This window comes from Gossypium arboreum, chromosome 1, assembly GCF_025698485.1.
Source record: "Gossypium arboreum isolate Shixiya-1 chromosome 1, ASM2569848v2, whole genome shotgun sequence".
NCBI lineage: Eukaryota > Viridiplantae > Streptophyta > Magnoliopsida > Malvales > Malvaceae > Gossypium > Gossypium arboreum.
Genome location: NC_069070.1, coordinates 19,042,496 through 19,065,833, shown reverse-complemented (window position 1 = coordinate 19,065,833; position 23,338 = coordinate 19,042,496). Strand labels below are relative to the sequence as shown.

The window sequence follows — 23,338 nt, the reverse complement described above, 5'->3', positions numbered from 1 at the left end:
TAGACAACTTATGGTAATTAAAATTTTTATTTTTTTACCGATTTAATTTATAATTATGACACAACCTGTCCATGTCTTTTGGATTTTAATATTATTTTATGGATTCTTTGGAATTTCATTTTATATTTTATTTTTGAAAATTTAATTTTTTATTTTTAAAAATTTTAAAATTTAGGTATAATTATTAACACTGTTAAAATTTTATTTTAATTAAAATTTTTACGTGACATTTTGAGTTAAAAACTATTCACTTGATAATTATGTAACTAAAACTAACATTATAATAAACTTAAATTTAACAAATAGTTTTAACAATGCTAATCATTGAACCTAAATTTTTAAATTTAAAAATTAAAAATTAAATTTTTAAATATAAAAGTACAAAAATTTAAATTCAAATTTACGAAAAATATAGGTACTTATAGTTTATTGTAACTTATTTTTAGATTCATTTAAATTTGCAAGTTAATGGGGTGAGCTGTCCCTGTCTACCATGTCTTACAAAATAATTAGCCCTGATTGTTGCTTTAATTAAGATTGAAGCATGAACCAACTTCCTATCTACTACTATAATTATCAAGAATTTCAATTTCACATATTTCCCTAATTTTATAAAAAAAATCATATTTTTAAGTAAAGGCTAGGAAGTTAGAACTAAATTGTTAATATTTGATTGGTATTCTTTATTTTATAATTTTCAATTTTTAACAATATTTTTAACCATTTAAACTTAAATTCTCTTTCATATAATGGGTTACTACTACACCAAATTAAAAATTTTTACTAAAATAATAAAAATCTTAAATTTACAATTAAATAAACCCTTATTTTCTTACATTCAAATAATTTACTTCTACTCGTTGAGCGACACAATGAGAAAATTAATTATTACTATCAATAATAAATATATGATTTTAACAAATAATTTGCTCCCAATAAAACAGAACCTTTGGTTTTCATGTAAATAAATTCTTAACCCACTATTTATATTCAAATGTCAATGTAGTCTTGATTGAAATAAAAAGTTAGAAAATTGAAAATTTTAATATTTTAGATTTGAATTTTCTATCATGTGTGAAAATCATAATCGGATTTTCTCTAAAATTTACTTTAAGTACCATAGGTGAGAGCTATGTTCATATTTATTTTAGTCTAAATTTGAATATATTTCAATTTTAATCTCATTATTCTTTATATGATATTGATTCTATTTGTGATTTAAAAATATATAGTCGACTAACTCCTTTTTAACATTTAATTAAATATTTTAGAAAAAAAATTATTTGAGTAAAAATGAAGGAAAGGGCCTACTTGAGTTTGCCATTTCTTCTTCATTTCATCTCTCTGGGCTCAGCCGAATAGCTTCCTATCCTATCTGCTGGAGAAAGAAAAACAAAAACAAAAACAGAGGTTTTTTTCATCAGAATCTTCTGTGTGAAGAAGCAAAGTAAAGAAATGGAAAAAGCTTTGACCAAAGTTGGTGGCTTCTGGATTTCCAAAAGCCAAGGAAGAACTCTCTAATATCACTGGAGAACTCTCTGTAATCCCCTATTAAAATTACTACCTCTTTCATTGCTGTTATAACTAGAATTTCATAATGCTGCTTCTTATCTACTAAATCCATGCATGTCCAGTTTTTCAATTTTATTTTCTTTGATTTCCAGGCCGTCTCAAACACCGTTGAAGAGAAGGCCAAATGGATACTCAATAAGCTCAAAGGTAAAGGGGCTTTAATTGTTCCTTTTATATATATATATATATATATATATATATATGAATGATTTCAGTTTAATGATTGATCCAAGTTTAAGATGATAATTTTCAAATTTAAGTTTCTGCGATTCAAAAATGTTTGAAAATGGCTGCAGCATTCATTTCTAACCTTCATTTTGTTTAACAGGTAAACATGTAAAGCCTTTGGCGGATGTCCTCCGAGAACACAACCTTCCACGGGGACTTTTTCCGAGAAACATAACGTGTTACGAGATGGACGAATCGAAATCAAAGCTGAGCGTGTATATGCCGGCGGCATGCGAAGTGAGGTTCAAGGACGGATCGGCGGTGAGAATCGGAAGGCGGGTGAAAGGCACATTATCGAAGGGGAAGTTGAGCGGGATGGAAGGGATGAAAACGAAGGTGGTGGTGTGGGTTAAAGTGACGGAAGTGAGCGCGGAGAGTTGTAAATCTGATAAAGTATGGTTCATGGCTTCGGGAGTGAAGAAATCAAGGCCTAGAGATGCTTATGAATTGCCTCATGATTCGGTTAGAGTTGAAGAAATTTGAACCAACTGACGACCATATTTGTTTCACCAAAATATAGTTTGTTATGTTAAGCAATTTGATGTTTTGATAAATAAGTGGCAAATAGCAAAATGATTTTGTATTGATTTTTCCTGATTACCAAGGCCTTGACTGCCATACTCCAACACAACAACGCCTTCAGTCCCACTCTTTTATTCTATATTTTCGTGAGCAACAACTGATGGCTCCAGGCCTCCCTCTAAAGACCTTGACAATATTCCAAACTCTAAATACACAGCCTGACCAAATTTTGTTAAGGTGGATCCTTAGCTCTCTTTCTGAATCAATTTTCTCAAGTTAATGTTGTTGTTTGGTCTTGAATCTTACGCTTTAAGATCAAAAGCTGAATTTCTACGAAACAATGATTCCATTGTCACTTACATGATGGTAATGTTTAATCAGCTTGATGGTGCTATTTGTGAGAATGATGGGATCAGGCCCAGCTTGGGTTGTTTGAGAATGTAGCCTTTCAATTTTTATTATATTACATTTTATAATTAGTGACCCATTACCCGCAATATTGAATCAATGTTAAGTTGTATTTACTTTGATATTTATTTGGTTTAAGAAATTAAATGACTCTCTCCATCGTTGTCACTGTAGTGCTCGCCAAAATGTTGCTAAGGAATCTTTTATTTTCTTTCATTTTAGATTTTTCACCTTCTCTCCTTTCTTTCTTCTTCTCCCAAACTCCACCGCCAACCCTACTCCAGTGACCTTTACTTTTTCAGAATTGACCGATGTAGTTTCGATTTAGGTTGAGCTTTGACTACTAGCCTAGTCATTTATAAGTGCGTCTCCCCTGCGAACAGCTTGGGCACGAACCAGCAGCCGCAAAGGAAGCAAGAACAACAACGAGGAAGAGAAAGAAAATCTGGAAAACATCATGTTGGAACAAGATGAAAGTTTCGAAAACCCCGTGCTTCTTCCACTGCAAAGAACCCCAGATCTTAAGCATCGGTTTTTCAACCATTTCATTTCAAAAAGGGGAAATTGAGAGATTTGTTGCCGTTTAGTAGCACACCGGAAGGCTGAAATGAACACTTACCATCTTTCAATATTTCTAAATTGAAATAATGGGGGAAGTAGATGTGGGAGACATGTTTGACCAGATTAGTTATTGAAGTTGAAGAGACGATAGATTTATGAAATACAAAGAATATGAAGAAGGAAAAGTTTTAAAAATTAAAAATAAATAAATGATTGGTTGCCTTCTATATATATTTTTATATTTTTGAATTATAAATACATTATAAAAAATTCATTAATTTATTTTTTAATTCTTTCTATTTCTATTTATTTGTAATAATTTTTTTATATTATTTAATATAAATAATGATATGATAGTGATGATGTGCCTTTTTGTCATGTGTCACAGTATGGTTGTGCTATGTTATCAATGGAGGTAACAATGCAAGAAAAAATATATAATTTAAGTGTCGCTTTTGATTAAAAAATTTAATTACCAATATAAGAAAACATGTATAGTTTGAGGGGTAATTTCAATATTAAGCCTAAACTTGAAAACTCAAACTATTTAATTTAATTTTAGATTTATTTAAAATATGAGTTGAATTTATTAAATTGTATATTTTGAAAATACAATATTATATTGTCTGCTTCTAATAGCACGTTTTGAGTCTGCTTCTAATAGCATGTTTTCGAATTAAAATAGGTCTCTTGGTGGTGGTTATTACTGTAGGTAGGACGAAAGGACGATATTGACAGTGACGTTTGAGTGATGGAAGAGAGTTTGGCAGCTCTTTCGCTTATTGGTAAGGAAGAGGCGGCATGCAAGTAGATTTGGAAGAGGTTTCGAGGGAAGATGTGGTAGATTTGAGTGTTGTGGGAAGTTTTTTATTGTTAATGTTGTACAATTTTAGGCTATACGCACCACATTAGCCAACCTATATCATCCACATGAAGGTGTTACGATTACAGATCTAAGAGAAAAATGATTTCTTTTTCATTTTGATAGGTTTTTGGAAGGGAGCCCTTGGACGTTTAACAACTATTTGCTTCTTTTTCATCGATTAAGGGAAGAGGAAGATCCCATGGTTGTGTCGTTGTTTTGGTCAGATTTTTAGGTCTAAGTTCATGACCTTCCAGCGGGAAATGGCTAGGCAATTTTGGGATTTTTTTGGGCAATTTTTAGAATACGATGCGAAGTCGCTGAATAAAGGATACGGGGGTTACATGCAAATTCGAGTGCGAATTGATGTAAGGAATCTGTTGATGAGGAAGAAGAAACTTATTCTGGGCAACAAAGGTTGCATTTATGCACACTTCCAATATGAAAAGCTATCGGTGTTTTGCTTTCTTTGTGGTCAATTGGGACATTCTGAGAGATTTTGCCCCACTAGGATTGTTCATAGAAAAATAGAATTGGAGTTTGAATGGGATCTCTCCGTTTTAGCGATAAGCAAAAGAGCAATGGTGGTGACAAGCTCTTGGTTAGAGGAGAATGAAGAGGGACCATGGTTTGGTGAGTTCAAGATATCGCCGAGTAAAGGGAAAGAAGGGGAACCGACGAACATACAGGGCTTGTTTCTAAATGCAGACTTTTTGCATCAGGTGAGAGCCAATCTTGGGCTGAATATGGGGAGAAACTAGACTATGATATTAGTGGATTGGAGAATATTGATCCAAGTAGGGATTCGATAGAAGAGGATTGGCCCATGGAGATTGGGGAAGGGAAGAGTGTTCTCGTAGTTCTCGATTTTCTTAAGTTTCTAATGAAATGGATTTGGGAAAAACTATTGATGGACATAGTTATGTTCATGATTTTGAAATATCAGCTGGCTCTGTAGGGCAGAACAACCGGATACAATTAAAATCTTATGCTGGAATGTTTAGAGAATAGGGAACCCCCGGGTAAGACGTCGCCTTTGACATGTGCTGAGGGAGACTAATCCCGATTTAGCTTTTTTCATGGAAACTAAGCTACATAGTTCGAAGATGTAGAAGGTTAGGAAGAGTTGGGGTATGTTGGAAGGAATTGATGTAAGTAGTGATGGTACAATGGGGGATTATTTTTAGGTTGAAAACAAGGGCTTAAATTGGTTTTAAAAAGCTTCGGTGGAAAATCTGAGGCATTACTTGTGGTGTTTATTAAAATATCTCTCGGTCGAAAGTGGTGAATCGTGGTTGGTTGTGGGAGATTTCAACGAGATTATGTATTTCTATAAAAAGAAAGAAGAAAGGTTGAGGGACGAACAGTTTATGAAAGCTTTGCAGTCAGCTCTTGATGATTGTGATTTTCTGGAAGTGGGTTATGAGGGTCAATGGTTTACGTGGGAACGTGAGAGATTGTCTCATAACAATACTCGGGAAAGGCTAGATAGAAGGGTGTCAACTCCGGGATGGAAAGACTTATTCTCCAATTATAGCCTTAAGTATTGCGGTCATTCAGTATCTGATCATTGTCCTCTTTTACTTAGTATTTGTGGTTGGATGGGAAGGCAAGAACATAAGTATTGTAATTTTAAGTTTGAGGCAACTTGGATCCTCGAAGAGTTGTGTAAAGATGAGGTTCATCGACTTTGGGTCAATACGGAGGGATCAATTTGTGACAGGCTTCAATCGGTAGGGAAGGGTTTAATGAGATGGGCTAGGGAGATTTGGAAGTCTTTGCGTATGAATACGGAATGGCTAAAACTTTGACTAGAGGTTTTAAATAACACACCTCCGAATGATGAGACATTAGAGGAGTTAATCATTATGAAGTTGCAATTAAAGTTGGAGATTGACAAATAGGGGAGGTATTAGAAACAACGAGTGAGAGCTAACTGGCTGCTAAACAAGGACCGAAACACATGATTTTTTCATCGAATGGCTACTCAACATAAAAAGAGTAAGAATATGAGTCGTTTGGAGAATGGAAGAGTAAGAATATGAGTCGTTTGGAGAACGGGGATAGACAAGAGCGAGTGGGGATTGATGAGATTGAGCAAATTGTGTGCCAATATTTTACAGATTTGTTTACTTCCAATGGAAAAAGTGATAATCGTAGGCCTTTTTTGAGAATTTCGATTCATGTTACTAATGGCATGAATGACTATTTGAATTCGAGGTTTACAAATGAAGATATTGAAGCAACAATTCAAACTATGCATCCTACAAAGGCATCGGGGGATAATGGAATGCCAGCTTTGTTTTATCAACAGTTTTAGCATATAATAGGTAAGGATATTGTAGAAATCAGAGTATTTGATACTAAATAGAACATAAATCAGAGTTTTTATATACAACCTATGACACTACTTTAGGAAACTCTAAGTTAGGAAAGATACTAAATAGGAGATATGATCCCTTAAAATAAGGGATTTTAATAAAAAATATCTACAAAATATTCCTAAAATATTTACGAATATTCCTACACTTCCCTCAAGTGGAGAATATACATTGTATAATCCCGGCTTGAATAGGAATTTATTGAACACGTGTTTTGGCAAAGCCTTGGTAAGAATGTCTGCAATTTGTCCTTTCGAAGGAATGTAAGAAAGAGTGGCTATCTTTTGTTGACTTGATCGACAATAAAATGCCTATCAATTTCAACATGCTTTGTTTGGTCATGTTGAACTGGGTTCTTGGCAATCTGAATGGCGATTGATTATCACACAAAACTTCAAAGTGATCCTCCTGATTTGTGCCAAGTTCTTTTAGTAATTTAAGTAGCCAAATTCCTTCGCATATCCCCAAAGCTAGTGCTCTAAATTCAGCTTCAACACTACTTCTTGAAACAACATTGTTTCTTACTTCTCCAAGTTGTAAGGTTACCCCAAACAAAAGTGCAAGACCCACTAGTGGATCTTCTTTCGGTGAGATCTCCACCAACTAGAGTCTGTAAAAATCTTAACATTCATCTTGTGTCTTCTTAAACATTAAGCCGTGTCTCGGAGTTTTCTTCAAGTACTTGAGAATTCTATTTGTCACGCCATATGCTCTTCAAGAGGATTAGTCATGTGTTGACTTATCACATTTACTGGGAAAAGCTATATCCGGCCTTGTCAAGGATAAGTAGATTAGTTTCCCAACTAACCTTTGAAATTTCTCTCTGTCTACTAAGGACTCATCTTCTTTATTGAATCTCAAGTTTACCTCCATTGGTGTATCAGTGAACTTACTGACCAAGAAAATCGGTTCTTTGAGTAAATCAAGTACATACTTTCTCGGTTGATCACAAGTCCTTCTTTTGATCTTGCCACCTCCATTCCTAGGAAATACCTTAGCTTTCCCAAGTCCTTGGTTTCAATTCCTGTTTAACAACTTCTTCAAATTGCTAATCTCTTCCTCATCATCTCCAAGAAGAATGATGTCATCCACATACACAATTAGGATAGCTTTCTTATTTGTAGAAGTTACCTTGATGAAAAGCGTATGATCGGCAAGGGACCTGCTTGTAGCCATTTTGAAGAATAACTTTAGTGAACCTCTCGAACCAAGCTCGGGTGATTGTTTTAACCCAGATAGAGACTTGTTGAGCTTGCAAACCTTGTTGCTACCTTCAATAGACTTTGAGCGGTGGCAATTGCATATAGACTTCTTCCTCAAGCTTGCCATTAAGAAATGCGTTTTTACATCAAGTTGGTGTAATTTCCAATCGCAATTTACACCAAACTTAGGAGTACTCGAATAGTGTTAAGCTTTGCCACAGTGCAAAAGTTTCGTGAAGTCTATCCCATATGTTTGCGTGAAACCTCCGCCACTAGTCTAGCTTTGTATCGTTGGATACCGCCATTGGAGTTATACTTTACAAAGAAAGATCCATTTACTGTACCGATGACCTTTTTTCCTTGAGGAAGGTCTATAATGGTCCAAGTAGCATTTTCTCTAGTGCACAAATTTCCTCTTCAACAACCCTTCTCCATTTTGGATCCTTTAGAGCTTCACTATGCTTGTGGGAACTCGTTCTTTATCCAAAGTTATGTAAATACTTGAAAAGACGGCATCAATGAATTATAACCAATAAATTTTTCAATAGGATGCTTGGTGCCTTTGTCTAACCCCTTTTCTAATAGCAATAGGAAAGTCATCTAGAGTAGTGGACTTCTTGATTTCTTCTTCCATTTTGGCAATGGACCCAAATCCAATTCTCGGCAAGAATCGATTACAAAACAGTCTCGTGGATATGTCTTCTTTTCTTGTGTAAACACGAAGTGTTTGGGTGGTGGTGTTTTTGAAGACCATCAATTGGAGTAGGTGTATTTTCGGGAAGAGTGTTTAAAGTGGGTGTAGGTGAATTAGTCATAGGTACTACAGGAGAATCAATGGGAGCATTCACAGGTGACAGATCTGCAGGTAATGGCGAAGAAGATGGCAATTCTAAAGGTTGAGAATGAAGATTAGGAGGAGATACCTGTTGTGGCTGAAAATCACTCCATGTTTCCCCCTGATTTTCAGCCTGAGTGAAATAGGAATCCTGCTCATAAAATGTTATATCCATAGTGGTGAAAAATCGTTTAGAATGAGGATGATAGCATTTATAACCCTTCTTAAGTGAAGAATACCCAACCAATACACATTTTAAAGACTTAGGATCTAACTTGGACTTATTAGGAGCAATATTTTGGATAAAAACAGTGCAGCCAAAAATTTTAAGTGGCAGAATAGAGGAGATAGGCTTAAAATGAGGAAAGTGCAGCAAAAATATAGATTGAGGCGTTTGAAATTTTAAAACCTTACTAGGCATCCGGTTGATTAAATATGTGGCAGTTAATAAGGCTTTCCCTCACAAATATTTAGGAACATTAGTGGTAAATAGAAGAGAACGAGTAACTTCAAGAAGGTGCTTATTTTTCCTTTCGGCAATGCCATTTTGCTGTGGGGTTCCAACACAAGAACTAATCTGAACTATGCCCTTTTCCTTAAAAAATCACCTAAAGACCTAGCAAAAATTCACGCCATTATCGATTTAAATAGCTGGATTTTAGACCCAAATTGAGTGAGAACCATGTTATAAAATTGCACAAAAACACTAGCGCTTTTGATTTATCTTTCAACAAATAAGTCCAAGTTATCCTCATGTGATCATCAATAAAAGTGATAAACCACTTACAATTATCAGCATTCTTCACCCGAGAAGGGCCTCAAATATCACTATGGATCAAAGCAAAAGGGTAAGAAGGCTTGTATGTAGAAGGAAAATAAGATGATTTAGTATGTTTGGCAAGAGAGCAAACTTTGCAAGAAAAAGAATTAGGCCTTTTATTAATGAATAGAGCAGAAACAATTTTGTAAGGTATTGGAAACTAGGATGGCCTAAACGAAAGTGCCATAACATAACAAATATCAACTTTTCCTAAAGCGGTAAATGACTTGGAGATCTCGATTTTAGGAGAGGTAGGGAGGATGTAGAGACCATTATGCAAGTGGCCTTACCAATCATCTTCTTGAGTTCAAGGCTCGCAAAGTACAATCACGATCATTAAAAATTACAGAGCGGTGCAAGTCATGGACAATTTACTAACAGAGATGAGATTGCACGCATGATTTGGTACAAAGAGAACATTTTTAAGTGCAATCTGTTCATTGAGAATAACAGTGCCATGTCCCTCTATTTTGCACAAGGTACCATCAGCCGTTTAGACAGCTTTACCAAAGGTATGGAAAAAATTGTGAAACAATGCTTTGTTACCAGTCATATGATCCGTAGCACCAGAATCGAGGATCCAATTAGGAGTCAATTGGGAGGAGAAAAATGCAGTAGAAGAAAGGTTACCTTCTAGATCTTTTATGACCAGATTACCCTCACAAGACCCTTGAAACTTTCCAAATAGTTTTTGAAGTTCAGCAATCTGTTCTTTAGTGAAACTAGTGACAGAGGTGGCAACGACAAGGCTTGATTTATTATCTCGAGAGTGCTTGGACTTCCAGTCCTGAGGCTTACCATGAAGCTTCCAACACTTCTCCTTAGAGTGGCGGGCTTTTGCAATGATCACACCAAGGTCTCCCGTTTGGAAGAGGAGATGATTGATGGGTCGATAAAGGCGATCTTTTAGAAGTGGAATATGGTTCATCGACAAGATCACACACCTTGGCTATCTTCCTTCTTGACCATAGAAAGCCTCTCGAAGGGAGGAAGAGGAAAATAGCCAGGACCTGCCGCGAACCTCGTCCGTGTCCTTATTTAAGCCTTGGAGAAATTGAAAAGTCTTCGTTGAGTAACAATTTGTCGATAAAGAGCAAGATCTCTTGGATCTACCCAATCATAATGTGCATACAAATCTAATTGTTGCCAAAGAGCGTAAGGGTATTGTAGTAGAGAGTAACAGCATAGTTCCTTGTTTAAGGGTGGTCGCTTGATCTTCAACATGATATAATTCAACAATGTTATCCGTGTTAGAGTAGGTTTCATGGATTGCACTCCAAATTTCAGCGGTTTGTGGTGTAAAGAAGAAAGTTTCGCTTGTACTGGGTCATGGAATTAAGGAGCCAAGTCATAACGACCATTGTCACGTATCCACTTAGCAAAACCAAAGATCATCCACAAAGAGGCTTCTTGATTTCACCGAAGAACGTAGTCCAATCTTTCTCTCGCCCAAGAGAAAAATCTTAACCGATTGGGACCATTCAAGAAAATTGTTGCCATTCAATCGATGGCGGATGATAGTCGAGACGCATTTAATCGATAGAGCATCGGAACCGAGAAAAATTTTTGGATTTGAAGTAATCTCAAGTAGGAGAAGGAGTTTGAGACATGGTCTAGGTTGAAAAAAGAAATCGTAACCTAAGTCGATACCATGTAGAAATCGAGTATTTGATACTAAATAGAACATAAATCGAGTTTTTATATACAACCTATGACACTACTTTAGGAAACTCTAAGGTAGGAAAGATACTAAATAGGAGATATGATCCCTTAAAATAAGGGATTTTAATAAAAAAAATATCTACAAAATATTCCTAAAATATTTACAGAATATTCCTACAGATATTAGTAAGTATTGTTTGGATATTTTGAATAATGATGAATCTTTGTCGAAAATTAATCACATCAATATAGTTCTTATTCCTAAACTGCCTAATCCTATTAATGTGATGCATTTTAGGCCGATAAGTCTATGTAATATATTACTTAAAATCATTACTAATACTATTATTCATAGAATACAAATGATAGTGCCAAATTGTATTGACGAAGCGCAAAGCACCTTTGTACCAGGAAGGTTAATAACTGAAAATGTCATTATGGCTTTTGAATTATTGCACTTATTTAAGAAGAAGGTAAAGGATAGGGATGGGTCATTTGCGCTCAAACTTGATATGAGCAAAGCATATGATAGAATGGAATGACATTTAATTGAGGATGTTATGATGCAGTTGGGTTTGGGGAAGGTTGGGTCAAGTTGATCATGAGATGTGTTAAGTCTATTAGCTATTTTGTTATGTTAGATGAAAGACCAAGAGAACTCATTTCTCCTTCTTGGGGGCTACGTTAGAGTGATCCATTAAGCCCTTTCTTATTTCTCTTTTGTCTGGGGGGTTGTCTACCTTGTTGCGATTAGCATCATAGGATGGGCTTGCAAAGAGTATAAAAAAGAGCCAATCAGGGCAGATGGTGTCACACCTATTTTCTCGATGATAGTTTAATTTTTGGAGAGGCAACAGTGCTGTGGACAACAAATGTTATGAATTTACTAAAAGAATAAGATGACTGTTCGGGGTAGCTTATAAATTTTGATAAATCCCTAGCCTACTTCAGTTCCAATGTTAGTACTAAGGCTCGACAACTAATTGAAGAGGTGTTATGGGTGAGAAGCTCAATGGACCCAGAAAAGTATTTGGGGCTCCCAATGGTGATTGATCATAATAAGAAACTTGCTTTCCATGCTATTTTAGACCACATCTGTAGAAAGATGAATGGATTGTGCAATCGTTGGTTACCGCAAGAAGGCAAGGTAATTTTTATTAAATCTATTTTACAAGCAATCCCGAATTATGTCATGTCCTATTTTTTGTTGCCAAAGACTTTTTGTGAGGAAATTGAGGCCATGTTCAGCCATTATTGATGCAAAAGTCCCAGTCAAATAGAGGAATACACTAGTGTGCTTGGGAGAAATTGTGCAACCTAAAGGAGGGTGGGGATTTGGGATTTAGGTAGCTAACTAAATTTAATGTTGCTCTTCTGGCAAAACAGGGTTGGAGGTTAGTATAGAATCCCACTTCTTTAGTGGCACGAGTTTTGAAAGCTAAATACTATGCACGAAGTGTTTTTTTGAGTTTAGAGTTAAAAAGTCAACCTTCTGATATATGGAGAAGCATTTGGGCAATAAAAGGGCTTTTGCTGAAAAGTTGCTACTGGCACGTTGGTGATGGCAAATTGATCCTAGTATAGAATGCAACATGGTTACCTAGGGATCAACCATATACTGTTTAGTCTCCTAGAATGAATGACATTATTAATGTTGCTAATCTAATTGATGAACGATATGGTATTTGGAAAGAGGATGTTGTTAACTGTACCTTTGTTAAACATGAAGTTAGGAGAATTTTGAGTATCCCTTTGGCGAGGAATGGTCATGTAAATAGATTGCGATGGTATCTCAAAATGTCATGTGAATACACGATGCACAGTGGATACCGGTTGTTGTTGAAGGGATTCCCTGGTACTACTAGTGATTTATACAGCGAGATTGAGCCTAAAAAGCGATAGTTATACAGAAAAATGTGGCAAATAAAAGTGCTAGAGAAAATGAAGATTACAACATGGTGATTAATACATAATTATGGGCCAACTAGATCTAGTCTACAACATAAAAGGCTTGTGGCAGATGCTGCTTGCTATTGGTGTGGTCTAGAGGCAAATACCAGTTTGCATGTTTGTCGTGACTGTCCTTATGCTGCACTTGTTTGGGAAAAGTTGGGGTTAGGTGGGATTTGAGCTCGAATGGGGAACTATTCGGTCATTGGCTTAGTCGCTTGCACCTTATAAATGATCAGAAGCAGACTTTGATTACAATCACCATCTGGGCACTATAGATGTTAAGAAACAAGCTGATACATGAAAGGGAAATACAGACTGCCATGGATTTGTGCACTTTTGTATTGGGCTATGTTAAAGAACTGGAATTGCTACAAATTACTTACCCAAGGGTTTCACATAAGCATACCATTTGATGGCAACCTCCAGAGGCGTAGCGGGTTAAAACTAATTTTGATGGGGGCTTTTATTGTGACCTGCAGACATCAAGTGTAGGAATAGTGATTAGGGATGCTGATGGGTTGCTCATGGGAGCGGCATGCAATTGGAAGAGGAACATGCTATTAGCTAAAGTGGCAGAAGCGTTGGCTGCGGTTACGACCATTTGATCCAAGAAATAGGGTTTCGCCGAGTTGTCATTAATAAAGCATGCCGAAAGTTATTCAAAAAATAAACTATTTAATTTAAACTTAAAAAAATTGGCATATAATTTGTTTGGTCCTCCAACTTTATAAAAAATATTATTTAATTTGTTACGTTTTTAGCTCTTAACCTTGTATTTTTTTTATCAAATCACTCTAAAATAGATAGAAAAGTTAACGTTTGTTAACTTTACTCACATAACAATTCACATGTATATCACATTAACAATTAATTAATTTTTAGAATTTAAAAATATTTAAAATATAACTTTTATAATTTTGTACATTTTAATAATTTTAATTTTAAAAAATATTTTTTATTTTTTAAATCTTAAAAATTAATTAATTGCTTATCTGATATCTATTGGCAATCTATCTATATATATATATATATATATATATATATATATATATATACGATATCAACAAAGTTAATAAAATTAATTTTTTATTCATTATGAGTGATTTAAAACAACATAAATTTAAAAACTAAAGATATAAAAATTAAATAAAGAATTAAAAATAATATTTTAAAAAATAAAAATTAAATAAATCATTAAAACAAATTTTAAAATCTTAAATTGTATTCGCCCTTAATACTAGTGCTCTTTAGTTAACATACCCTGTTTTTATATTCTTCTGCACATAACATTATTGCAACTTGTGTTGACTTTTCTATATTAATTTGAAGCACTTTAGGCGATAATGGTACGGATCTTTTTTGTTTCAGAAAAATTAATGCTAGTTCTTTTTAATTAAATAAACTCATAATCCGACCATATCACTTTATAACTTTTTATTTTTGGACAACGACGTAACAATTAAGGTGATTAGCGTGATTTAAATTTAGGTTACATTTAAAATGATAAATATTATTGACCATTAAATAATCACATACGATTCATTTTATAACCTTTTAAAAATTTTAAAATTATCATCATATTTTAAAATTTTCACCAATATAACAAAAATATAAAATAAAATTTCATTCAATTTAATTTGATTTTATTAAAATATTTATAATTTTTTAAATTTTACAAATTAAGAATCAAAGAAGTCGAATATATGTAGCTATTAAAACTTAAGGTAATTTTGAAAAATTGCTTTTAAAAATTTTGATTTAAAATTTAAGTATTTAATATTCTTGTCAAAAAATATTTTTAAAATTTATTAAAAATATTTTTGAAAAATAAAATATTTATGTTAAACATGATGGTTTGAAGGAAAAATATGTATTTAAATAGTGTTCAAATTTGTTAATATTATGATATTTTAGTATGAATATAAAAAATATTCTAACTCATTATTAATATTTTAATATATGAAATATAAATTTTAAATATTTGTAAGCAATTAATATTAATAATTTGTAAAAATTCAATTGAGAAAAAATCTAGTGAGAATGAGTACATACTAATTGAATCGAGCAAAGAATCAGTTGAGCTAGATTTTTATTTATTTTTCATTTTTTAAAATTTTAATAATTTTTTAATTGGACTGGTTAGACCTGCAAACTAGCAACCTGACTAGTTCTATCATTGATCCAATTATTGAAAATAATTAGCGAAAATTAAATTGAAACGGTATAATGTGAAGCGGGAATGGATGCATTCAACATTCATGGAGATGATAGTAATTTTTAAGACCACACATCTATAGTGGATTGTAGTGGGAGATGAGGTAGAGCACGTGAACTGTGGAATGGTAGTAGATTTGACAACATTCGCTCTTGCCTTGCTCCATGACTATCCCTAAATTGATCAATCAAATTAAGAGCGGACCAAAATATTGATCTAAAAAGAAAGGTTAAATTAATTAAATTGGGTTTTAAAAAGTTATTAAATAGTTTTCTTTATTTTTTTTATAATTTTTAATAACCTAGATTAAATTAATTGAAGTAATTCAAGTATGAATCTAGTTAACAGAAGGTTGATATTTAGATACAAACTTGTCTTAATTGTGTGGTGATATCTGTGTATGTTTGGCCTAGCTTTGATGTCATCCCTGTCGTTAGCTTCTCTCTTTCTTTATATATTTTTAACCATTATGGAAGATAGATAAGATAACAATGAGCATGAATGCACTTTTGCAACTTTTTCAATCATATAACATTTCTTTTGCTAGTGTTGGGGTTTATTACAAATTAACTATTAAAAATTGTCAAAATCTAATTTTGGTCCTTCTATTATGGTCAAATTTAAGATTTAGTCCACAGATTTTAATTTTGCATAATTTCACCGTCTACTCTTATTTTGTTGTTAGTTTAGTCTTAATAGTTACCATCCCTAAGTATTTAGATTACAATGTGTATTTGTTCTTAAAACATTCATTTTAAATTATCACATCGACATGAAATTTCCTTTTATTGTTTTTTTTTTTTTTTTTAAAAAGTCTATGTGATGTTAATTATTTGAATTAGTTCAATTAAAAAAAATTAAATCTTAAAATTGAGAATAATAAAGGATCAAAATCATAATTTGACAAAAACAACAACCTACAATTAATGTGGACGAAGACGCATTGAACCAAACAAGATCTAACCCGAAATTTCCAAGCTTAGTTTTGCAGACAAAAAAGCACAAGTGAATCTTTTTCTTTTTTTACTTTTTAAAGTCTCAGCTCACTTCATCCACTCTCTTTGATCTGCAATTAAAAAGGGTCTTAAAAGCTCCAAGTCAACATTGCACATTGATGTCTCCATCTCTGATTGGAAGTTAGTGATGATGAATTAATACTCATGGTGTTTCAAAAAGAAAATGTCAAAAGCTGATTTTGAGAAATGGGGTTTTTCCATTTCATGTAGAATTAGAAGTCAAAGAAGATTGGTGGGAGTGGGAAGGATATGTTGAAAAAGCTTAAGAAATTGATTACCATTTGTTGGTCAACCTCAAGTCAAAATATGATAATATTTTTCTCTAAAGATGCTATAAGTTGTGGGTCAAGTGAATTATCTGCAATTCACTGAACAATTTGATGTAATGGAAGGTGTTTTTGCAGTACTCTTCATAGTCTTCAACTTCTTGTTGCTTCCTCATCCTTCTTCTTCTCTTCCTTTATGCACAGATTCCTGTAAGTGATTACTTTTTGGTTTCAGTTTACGTGAAATGATTAACCATTGTTTGTTTATTTTTGACATTTCCTCTAAATATCTGCCTGAAATCCCATTTTTTAAAATCTTTTCTGGGGTTCAGGGGCACCTCTTACCGTAAGTACCAAGCTGGAATTTTGTTCCTATAATGGAAGCAGCTGCTGCAATTCCACTGATGATTCAAAATTGCAGAAGCAATTCCAAGCAATGAATATCTCTGATCCAAGCTGTGCTTCACTTCTGCAATCAGTCCTCTGTGCTGTAAGTACTCAGTTATTGCATTACTGGATTTGATCCCTCATGATGGTTTTCATGTTGCTATTTTCCTGTTGAATTTGGATGCACTGCTTGTGTTCGTCATTTTCCCTAAATGACTAATGTAACATAGGTGTTTATACCATCATAAAGGGATCCAGTTGCCTCAATAGTTATTTCAATTACTGAATTTACATATTGTAACTATGATTTTCAGAGATGTGATCCGTTTTCCGCAAAGTTATTCACTATTGATTCAGGTCCACGACCGGTTCCTCTTCTCTGCAACTCTACTGTTTCAACGAACTCGTCTCAGTCTAACCAAGCAACAAATGATTTCTGTTCTCAAGTATGGGATACATGTCAGAATGTACTCATACTGAATTCACCATTTGCACCTTCATTGCAAGGGCAAGCCGGAGCACCCGTGAATTCGAATTTCACCAAGTTGACTGAACTTTGGCAGTCGAAAACTGATTTCTGTGATGCCTTTGGTGGAGCATCTACTGCTGGATCAATTTGCTATGATGGTGAGCCTGTTACACTAAATGAGACTGGATGTCCTAGTGCTCCGCATGGCTTATGCCTCGAGAAAATCGGGGAGGGAAATTACTTGGATATGGTTGCTCACCCTGATGGATCGAACCGTGCATTTTTCTCCAATCAACAAGGTAAGATTTGGTTGGCGACTATTCCCGAAGTGGGATCCAGAGGAACGTTGGAGCTTGATGAATCCAACCCCTTTGTTGATCTTACTGATCAAGTTCATTTCGATACTACATTCGGGATGATGGGAATTGCATTTCATCCAAATTTTGCGGAAAATGGCCGATTCTTTGCCTCATTCAATTGTGACAAGGGTAAGTCACCAGGATGTTCAGGAAGATGTTCGTGTAACTCTGATGTGAACTGTGATCCCTCGAAACTACGTTTGGACAATGGTGACCAGCCATGTCAGTATCAAAGTGTTATTGCAGAATATACTGCCAACGGTACCGCTTCGCAGCCGTCCTCGGTATGCATACTTCGCCCTTAAAACTTCTTCTTGGATCCAATATTCTAATTGAATGAAATCCTTTTTCAGGCAGAAAATGCGAGGCCATCAGAAGTAAGAAGGATATTCACTATGGGACTTCCTTTTACTTCTCAACATGGTGGACAGATTCTTTTTGGACCTACAGATGGGTATCTATACTTCATGACGGGGGATGGTGGCGGTGGTGGTGATCCGTACAATTTCTCTCAAAACAAAAAATCAATACTTGGAAAAATCATGAGGCTTGATATAGATACTATACCAAGTGCGTGCCAATTTTGAGTTGTTTATACCTGCAATTCAAGTGATTAAAAAGTTTCGAAAACCTTGTTTATATTGCCTTCATGTTAATCAAATAGTTAGTTCTGTCATGGATCAGCATTGTTAAACTTGAATAATTCCGGTGCTTGATGTTCATTTCAACTGACACCCAATATGTTGTTCCAGGTACTGCTGAGATTAATAGACTCGGCCTATGGGGAAACTATTCTATCCCCAAAGACAATCCATTTAGCGAAGATGAAGACTTGCTGCCTGAAATATGGGCTTTTGGATTAAGAAATCCTTGGCGCTGCAGTTTCGATTTGGAAAGGCCTTCCTATTTTATGTGCGCGGATGTTGGCGAGGTTCAGCTTTCTTCTTCTGAAAACTATATATAAACAGGCAACTAATCTAACATGTTATCATCAGTGAAACAAAATAGTGCATTTGGCTTAAAATTTACTCCCTTACCAATGTCTATGTTGTATGTGTAATGGTATGACCAAATTCTGAATTGATTGTTGTAAGTTTATAACCCTACAGAATTTGTACGAAGAGGTTGACATTATCAGCAAGGGCGGAAATTATGGTTGGCGTGTTTACGAGGGCCTGTATCCTTTCGATCCTACATCATCACCTGGAGGGAATACACAAGTGAATTCCATAAGCCCCATTCTGCCAGTTATGGGATACAATCACTCTGAAGTAAACAAGAAAGTCGGATCAGCCTCGATCATAGGAGGCTATTTTTACCGGTCCAACACCGATCCTTGTATGTATGGAAGGTATGTAACCTTTGTTCTTTCAGCAACAAGAAATAGAACCTGCTGTTTCTTTTTGTTTGCTTTCTAAGGCAGCTGAGCTGAACCAACTCTTCATTATCACTGCTAGTTCCTGCTAATATTTGCTGGTTTTTCAGGTACTTGTACGCAGATTTGTATGCCGGTGCAATATGGGCAGCAACCGAAGACCCTGAAAACAGTGGCAACTTCTCAACTAACACTATTCCTTTCGCTTGTGCAAGAGACTCCCCTCTAGAATGCAGCACCGTGCCAGCAAGCACTCTTGCAGCATTGGGTTACATTTACTCATTCGGTCAGGACAATAGCAAAGATATCTACTTGCTAACCAGCAGTGGGGTTTATAGAGTTGCCGCTCCGAGTCGATGCAGTTACACTTGCTCCAAGGAAAATGTTACTGCAGTCGCAAGTCCAAGTCCTACTACTTCACCACCTTCACATGCAAACCAGTTGAGTCCAGTAATCCTATTATCTGCCTTGTTGCTGCTCATGGCAGGTCTTGCCTAACATTTCATTAGGGCTACATGTTGTTGTACAATATAGAGACGAATAATTTTTGGGACAACTATATATTTCGACTTCGATCAGGTTTCAAATCCTCGACCCCATTCGAAAATGGATTTAAACCCCTGCAACTGTTAATGTAGCATTTTCAGGAAGCTTAAGTATTAGTTCTTCCTATGCACCGTGCTGATTCCCACTATATTCGTTTAGATATGGTATCAATACTATGTTTGTTTGTCTAAACTTTAATCTAGTAAATCAATTTTCAAATTTTACCAAGATAGTATTTTTTTACTAGTATATTTTATTATTAATTTTATAATTTTAAAATATATTACTTCTTATTTTAAAAAATTTAAAATGTAAACTCAAAAATTAATCCTTTTCTATAATTATATTTAAAAATAAAATATAATCATTAAACTAAGCTATTGAATCTAATTAAATATACACTTGCATTTCACATATAAATTGAAGTAGATTTGTATGTTTATATAATGTACTTTATTAGGAAGAAACTAGAATTAGATTATGAATATGTATATTGTTAGAATTAAGTGACTCGAACCTTGTTTAAATAAAATATAGTGGTAAAATAAAATAAAAGTAAAATCCATATAGAGCTACACTTCTTTTATTTTATTTTAGAATAAGATTTTTAAACCTTATTAAACTCCATCTATTTTATATTGATTCGAATAAGGTGTTTCAATCTTACTGCACTCCTATTAGAATATGGCTTTACAAGCCTATAAATAAATATAGTCTATTTCTCTTGTAGTTATTTCGAATTCGACATAGTGAATTTTATTTTTATCTGCCCGTGGTTTTTTCCCGAAAGGGTTTCCACATAAAATCTGTTTATTCTTTATTATTTTATTTTATTTTATTTTATTTTCACAAATTAGTATCAGAGCTTCAGGGTTATTCATCTTGGTCATGGTAATGGCGTCTTTGAAGTATGAAATTCCGCTGTTGGATCGTAATACTAGATTTGCGTTGTGGCAGATTAAGATGCAAGCAGTTCTTGCGCAGATGGATTTAGAGGATGCCCTGCTAGGGATAGATAAGATGCCTTCGACATTAACAGATGAAGAGAAGAAGTATAAGGATCGAAAGGCGTTAACACAATTACATCTGCATTTGTCCAGCGAAATTTTGCAGGATGTGATGAAGGAGAAGACTGCTGTTGCATTATGGAAGAGGCTAGAACAAATATGTATGTCGAAAACTCTAACAAGCAAGTTGCATATGAAGCAACGTCTTTGTGCTTATCATTTCGAGGAAGGTGCATCTGTACATGAATACTTAACAGTGTTTAAAGAAATGTTTTCAAACTTGGAGGTCATGGAGGTTCAGTATGATAAGGAAGATCTAAGGTTGATTCTACTTTGTTCGTTGCCCCCATCATATTCAACTTTTAGAGACACGATTTTATATAGCTGCGAGCTCTCACAATTGATGAGGTTTTTGATTCTTTGACCTCGTATAATAAGATGAAGCGTCTTGTGGTTAAACCCGACTCTTAGGGAGAGGGTTTCATTGTTGGTGGGAAATAAGATCGGAATGCTGATGATGATCGTGGAAGGACACAGGAACGGAATCCTCACGGTAAATTTAAGGGAAGATCGAAGTCTTCAAACAGAGGTAAAACTTGTAACTTCTGTAGGAAAAAAGGGAACATTAAATCTGAGTGTTATAAGCTACAGAACAAGATTAAAAGGGAGGCTGCGAATCAAAGGGAAAACAACCAAAAAATTCCGGTAAAGCTGATGTTGTAGAAGACTATAGCGATGATTAAATTCTAGTCGCTTCTGTCAACAATTCTAAAGTGAGCAAGGAGTAGATACTTGATTCAGACTGCATCTTCCACATGAGACTCAATCGGGATTGGTTTACAACTTATGAAACAGTGTCGAAAGGTGTTTTTTTTTATGGGAAATAATGCTTCGTATCAAATAGCAGGTGTTGGAACAATTAAAGTTAAGATGTTTGATGAAGTTGTCCGAACACTTAGTGACGTACGACATGTTCCAAAATTGAAGAGAAATTTAATTTCATTGAGTATTCTTGATTCAAAAGGGTACAGATACACAGCTGAAAGTGGTTTTAAAGATTTCCAAAGGTTCTCTTAATGTGATGAAAGGGCAGAGAAAGACTACCAAGTTATATGTTTTGCAGGGTTCTACTGTTACTGGTGATGCAGTTGTCGCTTCCACTTCCTTGTCAGATTATGATATTTCTAAACTTTGGTATATGCACCTAGGGCATATGAGTGAGAATGGCATGGTAGAATTGAGCAAAAGAGGACTTCTTGATGGGCAAGGAATTTGCAAACTGAAGTTCTGTGAGCACTTTGTTTTTGGAAAGCAAAAGAGAGTTCGATTCACAAGAGGAATCCATAACACGGAGGGAACATTGGAGTATATTCATTCTGATTTGTGGGGGCCATCCAGAGTACCTTCGAGAGGTGGAGCTAATTATATGTTAACTTTTATTAATGATTTTTCTAGAAAAGTTTGGGCGTTCTTCCTGAAGCAGAAAAGCGATGTGTTTTCCGTATTTAAGTATTAGAAAATTATGATTGAAAAACAAACGGAAAACAAATAAAATACCTCCACACAGACAATGACTTAGAGTTCTGTTCTAATGAGTTTAATAGACTGTGCAAGTCAGAAGGGATCGTGAGACACTTGACAGTTCGCCATACTCCACAGCAAAATGACATTGCAGAACAAATGAACAGAACAATCATAGAGAAGGTTCGATATATGTTGTCAAATGCCAACTTACCAAAGTCGTTTTGGGCAGAAGCAACCTCTACTACATGTTTTTTAATCATCCGATCTCTATCCATTGCCAGTGAGAAAAAAACTCCACAAGAGGTATGGTCTGGTAATCCTACTAATTATTCTAATTTAAAAATCTTTGGGTGTCCTACGTATGCTCATGTTGATAATGAAAAATTGGAATCGAGATCTATTAAATGTGTTTTTCTTGGTTATAAAGCTGGTGTAAAAGGGTATAAGTTATGGTATCCTGAAAATAGAAAAGTTTTGATTAGGAGAGATGTTGTTTTGGATGAAACTGCTATGCTACCTAACTTATCTCTTAAAGAATCTTCCAATAAAGAAAATCAAAAGCAGGTGGAGCATCAGATTAATACAAAGTCGACTCCTCAAGCTAGTAAAAAAATTGAGAATAGAGTTGCTTCTTCACCACAATACTCTATCACCAAAAACAGAACTACAAGAGAAATTAAACCTCTAAAGAAGTATGCCGAGAGCTGATCTAGTTGCTTATGCTTTAAATGTGGCTGAAGAGATAGATGCAAACCAAGAGCCATCTAGTTATTCTGAGGCGGTTAGCTGTGAAGACTCAAAAAAGTGGATATTTGCTATGCAAAAGGGGATGAAATCACTCCACAAAAATAGAACATGATATCTTCTAAAACTTCCTAAAGGTTAAAAGGCTATTTGTTGTAAATGAGTGTTTAAAAAGAAAGAAGGGACTTTAGGAGTTGAAGAACCCAGATATAAAGTAAGGCTTGTTGCAAAAGGTTATAGTCAAATTCCAGGAGTGGACTTCACAGATGTGTTCTCCCCAGTTTGAAGCATAGTTCAATTCGAGCTTTGCTTGGTATTGTGGCCATGCATGATTTGGAGCTTGAGTAGTTAGATATAAAAACTGCATTTTTGCATCGAGAACTTGAGGAAGATATTTACATGCAACAACCAGAGGGTTTTACAC

General features: G+C 34.7%; 2 protein-coding genes and 1 pseudogene across 2 annotated transcripts; all 3 read left to right on the top strand.

The window, feature by feature from the left end:
• The first annotated feature begins 1,290 nt into the window (after positions 1-1,290).
• LOC108482157 (uncharacterized protein At5g01610-like) lies at positions 1,291-2,434 on the top strand (annotated as a pseudogene).
• A 3,041-nt stretch (positions 2,435-5,475) lies between these two features.
• LOC108481210 (uncharacterized) lies at positions 5,476-5,964 on the top strand. The gene has a single exon (XM_017784374.1). It carries the CDS (start codon positions 5,476-5,478, stop codon positions 5,962-5,964), a length of 489 nt encoding a protein of 162 aa, XP_017639863.1.
• Positions 5,965-16,138: 10,174 nt separating this feature from the next.
• On the top strand, positions 16,139-19,831 carry LOC108480294 (HIPL1 protein-like). The gene is made up of 7 exons (XM_017783237.2): positions 16,139-16,713; positions 16,836-16,993; positions 17,205-18,002; positions 18,072-18,288; positions 18,471-18,649; positions 18,828-19,069; positions 19,204-19,831. Exons 1-7 carry the CDS (start codon positions 16,623-16,625, stop codon positions 19,589-19,591), a joined length of 2,073 nt encoding a protein of 690 aa, XP_017638726.1. The 5' UTR covers positions 16,139-16,622; the 3' UTR covers positions 19,592-19,831.
• The last annotated feature ends 3,507 nt before the right edge of the window (positions 19,832-23,338 follow it).

What these genes read in the sequence shown, in the direction of transcription:
- LOC108480294 (XM_017783237.2), top strand. Translation starts at nt 16,623, where the DNA reads ATGGAAGGTGTTTTTGCAGTACTCTTCATAGTCTTCAACTTCTTGTTG. An exon ending in TCCTTTATGCACAGATTCCT is followed by an intron (nt 16,714 to 16,835) that starts GTAAGTGATTAC and finishes TCTGGGGTTCAG; the next exon opens with GGGCACCTCTTACCGTAAGT. An exon ending in CCGCTTCGCAGCCGTCCTCG is followed by an intron (nt 18,003 to 18,071) that starts GTATGCATACTT and finishes ATCCTTTTTCAG; the next exon opens with GCAGAAAATGCGAGGCCATC.
- LOC108481210 (XM_017784374.1), top strand. Translation starts at nt 5,476, where the DNA reads ATGTATTTCTATAAAAAGAAAGAAGAAAGGTTGAGGGACGAACAGTTT.